At 42.6% G+C, this 9217-nt stretch overlaps 1 protein-coding gene across 1 annotated transcript; it reads left to right on the forward strand.

Moving 5' to 3' along the window:
- The first annotated feature begins 4112 nt into the window (after nt 1–4112).
- LOC123789841 (secretoglobin family 1D member 2) lies at nt 4113–7924 on the forward strand. The gene is made up of 3 exons (XM_045793795.2): nt 4113–4233; nt 6413–6603; nt 7797–7924. Exons 1-3 carry the CDS (start codon nt 4179–4181, stop codon nt 7821–7823), a joined length of 273 nt encoding a protein of 90 aa, XP_045649751.1. The 5' UTR covers nt 4113–4178; the 3' UTR covers nt 7824–7924.
- Nucleotides 7925–9217: the final 1293 nt, after the last annotated feature.

Below are 9217 nucleotides of genomic sequence, written 5' to 3' on the forward strand. Positions count from 1 at the left end.
CTATATGTGGTGACAATTCCTTTGATTCATGTTTTTCTGATTGTCTCTTGCTGAAAGAGAATGTTTTAACAAGATGTTTTCTTTTTTTTTTAATAGCCCTTATTGTTTTAGGGAAGTATTAGGTTAACAGAAAAATCAAGCAGAACATACAGAGTTCCAATGTGTCCCTCACCCCCACATGTGCACAGTCCCCCTTACCAATATCATGCCACACCTGATGATACATTTCTCAAAATTGCTGAACCTATCCTGACACAACCTTATCACTCAAGGTCAGGAATTTACATTAGATTTCACTCAGGTCGTACATCGGATGGGTTTTGACAAATAGATCGTGAATCCAACATCATAGTCTCATACAGAGTAGTGTTGCCAGCCTGCAAATCCTCTGCACTCTGCACATACATCCTTATTTCCTCCCCAACCAACAGAAACCACTGATATTTTATTGTCTCCATAATTTTGCCTTCCCAGGATGTCATAGACTTGTAATCCTACACTACGCAGCTCTTCAGGTTGGCTTCTCTTATTTGGTAATATTTATGTAAGGTTCTTTCATGCCTTTGCATGGCTTATAACTCTTCTTTAAAAGATCAATTGCATAGAATGTTAGAACTATACTCCATTGTCTCAAGGTACCACAGTTTCTTTATCCATTGACCTACTGAAGGAAATCTTGATTGCTTTCAAATTTGGGCAACTATGAATGAAAATGCCATGAACATCATGTGCAGATTTCATGTAGATGTGTTTTCAGCTCCTTTGCATAAATACCAAGAAACACAATTGGTGGATCATACTGTAAGACTACGTTTACCTTGATAAGAAACTGCTAAACTGTTTTCCAGAATAGCTGTACCAATCCGCATTCCCTCAGGCAGTGAATGAGAGCTCCTGTTGCTCCACTTCCCCACCAACATTTGGTGTTGTCATTGTATTACCTTTTTTAAGAAGTAAAAGAAGAAGAAGAGAACTGGAGAAAGAGATGAAGAAACTAGCTTAAGGATCATTGCCCAGAAAAATTCAATTGAGATGCAAGCAGAGACTATGGAGATTATAGAGACTATGGAACTCTGGGAAACAAACTGAGGGCTTCGGGGGGGGGGATGGGATACGCTGGTGATGGGTATTAAGGAGGGCACATATTGCATGGTGCACTGGGTGTTATACGCAAGTCATGAATCATGGAACATTACATCAAAAACTAGGTATGTACTGTACGGTGACTAGCATAATAAAAAATATTATTATAAAAAATAAAAATAAATTTTAAAAAAGAGATGCAAGCAGAGAACTTCACTGTCATCTACCTCTGTCCCATCTCACATGTCACCACCTCCAGCCTTCCCTGACTGAGAGCACCAATTTGTTACTTTTTAATTCCCATACCATCATGCCTGAGCTGGACCTATCGACTTCCAAACTGAGCAATATTGAGCAAATTTCTTTCTGCAAGTTCGTTGACTCAGCTGCTGAATAGAAAACCTAACGGCTTGTAGACTTGTAGCTATGATTGAAGATGATACATTATGTTTTCACATTCTTTGGCCATAGCTAGCAAGCAAAAATTAGTGCTGCTTGTTTTATTGCCACTATTATTATTGGCTAAAGGAGATTTTGCAATCCAAATGACCTGTAGGGAGGATTACAATGGTATGTTTCCAGATATCATCAGTCCACTGTTATTGTGATGACTCGATTTTTATTGAACATGATATTTTACTTCCCCCAGCCCCTGACAACCACCATTCACTCTCTATTTCTATGAAACTGATTACTCTAGGAACCTCATATTAGTGGAATCATAGAGTATTTTCTCTTTTTACTAACTTCTTTCCCTTAGTGTAATGTCCTCAAGTTTCACCCATGTTGTAGCACGAGATAGGCTCTCTTTGTTTTATAGGGCTGAATGTGAATAATCCTACGTTATATGTATCTACCACATTTTCTTTATCCATCTGCCCATAAACATAAAGAGGTTCTTTCCACCTCTTGGCTATTGCGGATAATGCTATATGTGGATAATGTATACACGGGTATGCAAATACATTTGAGACTCTGTTTTCAATTCTTTAGCATGGGTACTGACAGGTGAACTTGAGTGATCATATTAACTTTCCTTTTAATTTTTGGAAGGACCTGCAGGCTCTTTTCCTCAGAAGCTGCACCATTTTATATTCCCACCAAAATGTGCAAGGGTTCCTATTGCTCTACATCCCTGCCAACACTTTTTTTTTCTTTTCCTTCTTTTCTTCCTTTCTTTTCTTTCTTTCTTTCTTTCTTTCTTTCTTTCTTTCTTTCTTTCTTTCTTTCTTTCTTTCTTTCTTTCTTTCTTTCTTTCTTTCTTTCTTTCCTTCCTCTTACATTAACCATCATAATGGGTGTGAACGGCCCGTGTGATTTTGACGTGAGATCTGAAACCCAGCATGAAAGCACTAGTGCCAATAACCCTAGATGTGTCTTAACACACCCACCATTCTGCCCCCACATCCCACAGAGTACAGTGGAAACTCTTCTTGATTTAGTCCATTCTGTCTCTCCAGTCACAAAGCCTTTCCTCTGCCACCATGCATTGTTGTATGTAATACATGTTTCAGGGTAACCTACGTACCCGATATGCCCCAGGAATGTGGTTTATGCCTTTTTGTCTCCCCTCAAGCTCTTCCCTCAAGATCCCTCCTCCAGCCACTTCTTCCAGTCAGAATTCTATATACCCTTGAATGGCTCTCCCATATGCTCCCTTGGATAACCAAACTGACCTCCCAATGCCTTTAGTAAGAATTTTCCACACCTCCTCTGTGTTTTCATAGAGAAGGATACTCTAATTGGAGATAGGCAGAAGAAGAGCCCTTGTGGGGAGCTCTACTGCCTCATCCTGATGGCTCTGAGGTGTGACCCTTCCAGTTGACAAGTAAACCTAAGGAGGATCTTCTTTTTCACCATGTAGAACTTGATATGATTTGAAATATCTTTTGATATTTTTTATTTTTTTTTTATTTTTTTTTATTTTTTTTTAAGATTTTATTTATTTATTCGACAGAGACAGAGACAGCCAGCGAGAGAGGGAACACAAGCAGGGGGAGTGGGAGAGGAAGAAGCAGGCTCATAGCAGAGGAGCCTGATGTGGGGCTCGATCCCACAACACTGGGATCACGCCCTGAGCCGAAGGCAGACGCTTAACCGCTGTGCCACCCAGGCGCCCCTATTTTTTTATTTTTATTTTTTTTAACAGGATGGTTTAGGCTTTTTTTAATAATAAATTTTTAATGTTTTTTTATTATGTTATGTTAGTCACTATACAGTACATCCCTAGTTTTTGATGTAATGTTCCATGATTCACTACTTGCATATAACACCCAGTGCACCATCCAATACATGCCCTCCTTTTGATATTTTTTAAAATATTTTTAAAAATATTACCTTAAAATAGGAAATTGAGGAGTTAGTCTTCCCCTTCGCATTGTCTTCTCTTGGGACATCCAGTGCACCATGCAGTACGTGCCCTCCTTTTGATATTTTTAAAAATATTTTTTAAAATATTACCTTAAAATAGGAAATTGAGGAGGTAGTCTTCCCCTTCACATTGTCTTCTCTTGGGATACCGAAAACCACACATTCCTGTCATTGGGGTCATCGTGTTACTAACCTTTCTCCCTCACCTGCTCAATTGAAACTTGGCATAGCAGGCATCATTTTATACTGAAGATACACCCCAGCCAACTTTAGTGGTTTGTTAATTCATGTTTATTCATTTATTGCAAGAATATTTGCTTTTCCTCTCCTGTGTGCCAAGCACTATGTTAAGTAAAGATGAGCAAAACCAGAGACTGCCCCTGCAGTTCAGGAGCTAATGTCTGGGGGAGGTGTGCATCAATTAATAGACTATACATTTGGAAAACTAAAACCTCAATGTTGCTACAAAGGAGAAGTGCATGCTGCCAGCAATGACTATGAACAGGAAATTTGACCATGCCATTGGGGTCTGTGACTTCAACGGAGGACATGAGCCCTGAGAAAGGATTGGAGGGCTGGAAGCCAGGCCCATGGCCTGACCACTTGTTTATTTGGGCAGCACCAGGAAGGCTCACTGGGTATAAATAGTCCTGGGCTCCCCAGGCTCCTGAGTTTAGCTCCTAGTTACCTCTCACTAAAGCTGAAATCTCAAAGCAAAATACACCATGAGGCTGTCCCTGAGTGTCCTGCTGGTCACTCTGGCTCTTTACTGCTATGAGGGTGAGTATCATTTCTAGTCAGACAGGCACCAGCCTTGGTGAGTACCCTTCTCTGAACTAGGTGAACTTATGTGGCTTTCTTCTTTTTCCTCTACTTGGGAACTAGCCCTCCCCTTCCACCCCATCTCCCAAGCTCAAGACTCCTTTGGTCAGTTCCCAACATCCTGGAAGTTTTACAACAAATTCTTGCAGGTAAATTTTAAGAGTTTCCACTGAAGCCTCTCTCATTATCTATGCTATGTCTTTCAGAATCAAGAGGACATAAGATTTAGTGTGAATCATGGCTCTGTCACTTACCCATGCTCTGACCTTTAACAAAATGCTAATCTCTCCAAGTCTCTTCTCATCCTTGGGTTTGACATTTACCACAAGGGTAGCTATGCAATGGAGTGAGATTAACTGTCAAGGGTTTAGCTTTGGCTATCAAGCCAATTTCTAGCAGTTCCCAGATATTCTCTTTCCCAAAGATTTTCAGGTGCCAGTTGAGTCCACAGCTTTTTAACTCTTGGATTCAGACTCATAAAATGTTACAGCTGGAAGGGTTTGGGGAGAATTCTCACTTTCAGAAGAGCCAGTGTTCTCTTAGTCTCTGATAATAAATCTTCAAGGGGGCTCTGGGAATCAGCAGCACTCACTGTATCTACTAGTGAGTAGATCTCACTGTATCTACCAGTCCTCCTGGTTTTCTAGGAGTGCCACCAGTACTTTGTAATAGGATGAGTACACTTGGAGGGCTGGGATTTCTGTTTATCTAGATTCTGACCATCCATTCCACAATATTTTTGCATGGCTTCTTAGCCTGGATACTGACCCAAGTCTTATTCAGTCTTTCTATTTCATCTGACTTTCTCAACGTCCTCCTCTTTCCCTGAGTTGCCTCTAATTTAAACTTCAAATTCTCTGCATAGTTTGACATCTGCTCAGGGGTCAGATCAGAGCCTGGTAGGGTACCTCCTTGACTACAGCATGGTTACAAAGATTTGGGGGGATAGAGAATGCACACTAGGGAAAGTGGTCACTTCAGGTCTCCACACAGTTCCAGTGGGGTCAGGAAAGAGTCCCAGTCCCTGCCTCTCACCCTCTCTAAGATATTCTGTGTATCACTGCTGGAATAAAAAATCCAGTCTTGACTTTGTGGATAAGCTTGGAATGTTTTCAAACTGATATTAGGGGAGTTGTATTTGTATGAGTGTGTGTGGCTTTTTAACCATATCTGCATCCAATGACACAATCTTATTCTTTAGTTTCAAACTAGCATCTTCCAATATATACTGTGACCTTGGGGCGCCTGGGTGCCTCAGTTGGTCAAGCGTTGGCCTTCTGCTCAGGTCATGATCCCAGGGTCCTGGGACAAGCCTCATGTCAGGATCTCTCCTCAGAGGGGAGCCTGCTTCTCTCTTGCCCTATACCTGCCACTCTCCCTGCTTGTTCTCTCTCTCAAATAAATAAATAGATAAATAAATAAATAAATAAATAAATAAATAAATAAATAAATAAAATCTTTTAAAGAAATAAATGGTGTGACCTACTCTTCTCCAGATTGGTTCACCCCTTCTCTGCTCTCTGGAATGATCTGATGCTACCATTCACTTAAAAATTGATTTCTAAAAGCTCCTCTTCCCTAATATCCAAGATATAAACAAGGTGTCATTCCATTCACCCACACTTAACTGATTGAAATAAAAAGAAAGTGGGGGGATGCCTGGGTGGCTCGGTCGTTAAGCATCTGCCTTCGGCTCAGGTCATGGTCCCAGGGTCCTGGGATCGAGCCCGGAGTCGGGCTCCTTGCTCAGCAGGAAGTCTGTTTCTCTCTCTGCCTCTCCCCTTGCTTGTGTTCCCTCTCTTGCTGTCTCTCTCTCTGTCAAATAAATAAATAAAATCTTTTAAAAATATAAATAAAAAGAAAGTAAATTTCAGCACCAGGAGAGTCTTGGAAAGGAGGGTATGTGCTTTAAAATGGATAAAAACTGAGCTAGGGATCAGTAAGCCTCTATTCTAGTCCTGGCTCTGCTGCTTGCTGTGATATGAGGAAGTCACAGTTTCTAAGTTCAGGCATTGTCATTGGCACTATTGTGGAATGAGATCATAAAACCTCTAGGGTTCCTGTCTAGATCTGACTTCAGGTAACCAGGTGAAAACAATTTTTCCTTACATCAATTGTATCTCTTTTTCTTCACCAGCCAATGCGATCACCTGTCCAGCTTTTGTACTTGAATTGAAGAGCTTCCTGTTTCTAGAACCAGCTAGCTACAAGACTTTAATTAAGATATTATGTGACCCACCTCAAGAAGTCATTCAGGCCAAGATGGAAGTGAAGGCCTGCACAGATCAGATATCCTCTAACAAAAAATTGCTAATTGCAAGCACATTGGTAATTCCTTTCTTCTTTCTTTGTGCATAGAGGCTTCTGCTTGGCTGAGCTCCCAAGAATGTGCTCAGGGTGTTGCTCTGCCAGGGGCACAGGTGGTGGAGGTACCTGCCTCCCTACTCACCCCTGATAGGGTGAAAGGTGGCCACAGGATGGATGACATTAGCCTCTGGGCAGCTAAAGGCTGCCAAGAGCATCTGGCACGTTTCTCCTTCTCAGGTCACCTCCCTGGGCACAGGTTCCTCATAGCGTCCTGAGGAGGAGGACACCTGGGGACCTACACACTGATGTTGAAGGGCCAAAGCTGGCTGCATCCTTCCCTGGGAGCTTTCCTGAGGGCAATCTCCCCTCTCTGAGTGGACACAATCACAGCGCAATCCCATGGGGGTGTTGGGAGTGTTGAAGGGGGAAACAGCTGGAAAGGAGGGAACCTGGACTCTGTCAGCATGGAGGGCAGCTGGGAGGGCACCCTACCAGCTTCTGCACAGCCAAGGCCTACCCCCCATACCTCAGTCCACTTCACCACTTCCTGCCTACAACTCTCTCCCTTATCAAACCCGTGTCCAGAAGAAACCCTCCTTCCTCTGTCTCCTGAAGCCACAGGTGAAGGTGAAACACTTAAATTAGATCTTGTCAAGAAATAAGATATTTAACGGTGTCTCTCCACCTATCCACTGCTGGATTTAGGTCATGAGGTTCAGTCACAAAGGCCCACAGGGGCTGGGTTTTCAGTGCTGAGTAGACATGTGCCACCTGGTTGAATTTCCACACCAGGAGCCTGGGATTCTCCTGAAAGCAGTATTCCCAAGGTCCCCTCCTGTCCATGTTCCAGTCTCTCACCCTGGTCCCCCCGCCCTTTCCCTACTGCAGTGAAAAATTAGAGTCCTTCACCCTGGGATAGCAGAGAAAAAACCCTGGGCTGCTCCTCCTTCCATTAGAAACCTGAGTCTTACTCTTGGGTCACCCCAGGCTTTATTGGCCAGACTACAGAAATGTATTTTTCCTGACTTGCATCGTTTGTTGTGATTGTGTCAGGTGTATTTAGTTTACCATCCTCCCTGGTTTCCTGTCTTGGGTCCATTCTACTTCCCTATTGTTGCTTGAAACTTCATAGACAACTTCTTCTGGGTGACAGTCTGTGTTAAGGTGTCATCCCTAAGAGCAGCATGGCTGAGACTTCTCTCTCTTTCTTTCAGCTGAAAACCATGGAGAATTGTATATAATGAATCTCATATATTAGCAACCCTGTCCTGCAGTGATCACCTATTCTTCCGGAAAATGTAAAGGTTTCAACATCTTGCTTCAATAAATCACTTGCTCTGCACTACTCTGTATGTTTCGTTATTATGCTACAGTCTTTGGACTTGAGTTGGGGTGGTCTTGGTCATGAAGTGGCCATTGGGTGTTGTCAATAGTAAATTTTGGAGACTACATGTCCAGTTACCCATGGCATCCTGGGGAGCAGGAAATATTTGCTAAGGAATCATCCTGCATCACCTTATAGACTTCACATTCACATGGCCAGAAGTGAAAATGAAGTTTCAGGGTAATGCACAATTAAAACGTTCCTGCGATGCTTTTGTATGAAGGATACCAACAGCCTGTCTGGCTAGTCATGTGGTTTCCAGCCACCAGCATCGCTAATACTGTGTCCTTATCACAACCACAACCAACCTGCTCCGTCCTCACACCTTCACTCTGGATTCATTGCTATGAATTCTCTGGTATATTTTGTTTTCCGTCTACTCAATTTTTAGTGAATCTCCAGGCTTCACCCTTCAGTTAACGCTTTTTGACTCTGTGCATGCGCATTGCTCATCGAGTCTAGACCACTCATCAACACCTCATGCTAATGCTTTTCCCTCACTTTCTCCCGAGAGCTCCAGAAACACCATCTAGGGGCCATCTGCACAAATCCATTCAAGACTCCACAGTTACTGCAGAAGAAATGTAGAAAACTGTACAGACTGCCTGCCTGCAACCTGCTCTAACTTCCATGAACCCCCCTTTCTCACTAATGCCCCAAGCCATGAGGCACCTGATGCAGAAAATTTTGATTAGTTTCCATTGGCTGCTGTGAAACACTGCCATACATTTGGTGGCTTACACCAATTATTTTCTCAACATTTTGATGATAGAGTCCAAAAACTGTAACATTTTGTGGAAATTATTGTATCAGGAGAGCCATGCTACCTGTGGAAGTTTGAGGTGAAAATCTATTCATGGCTGCTTCCGGCTTTGATGGGTGGAAACCATCACCCCTTGTCTTACGTCCCATCCTTTTGATCTCTACCCTATGAGGACACACTGACTTTTCCATCCCGTGCCTATCAATCTCCCCCTGTCTCCTTCATACAAAATATATGGGGTTGTGGGGCCCCTATGTGCCTCAATCAGTTAAGCATTTACCTTCAGCTCAGGTCATGATCCTGGAATCCCATGATGGAGCCATGTTTCGAGCTCCCTAATCAGTGGGGAGTCTGCTTCTCTCTCTCCTTCCGCTCCTCCTCCTGCTCATGCTCTTTTTCTCTCTCACAAAAATAAATAAAAAATAAAAATCATTAAAATATATGGGGTTGCATTTAGAGGAAATCCCAGAAATTCAGATTAAGCTACC

This window comes from Ursus americanus, chromosome 24 (assembly GCF_024610735.1).
Source record: "Ursus americanus isolate L20-20 chromosome 24, mUrsAme1.1.p, whole genome shotgun sequence".
Lineage (NCBI taxonomy): Eukaryota > Metazoa > Chordata > Mammalia > Carnivora > Ursidae > Ursus > Ursus americanus.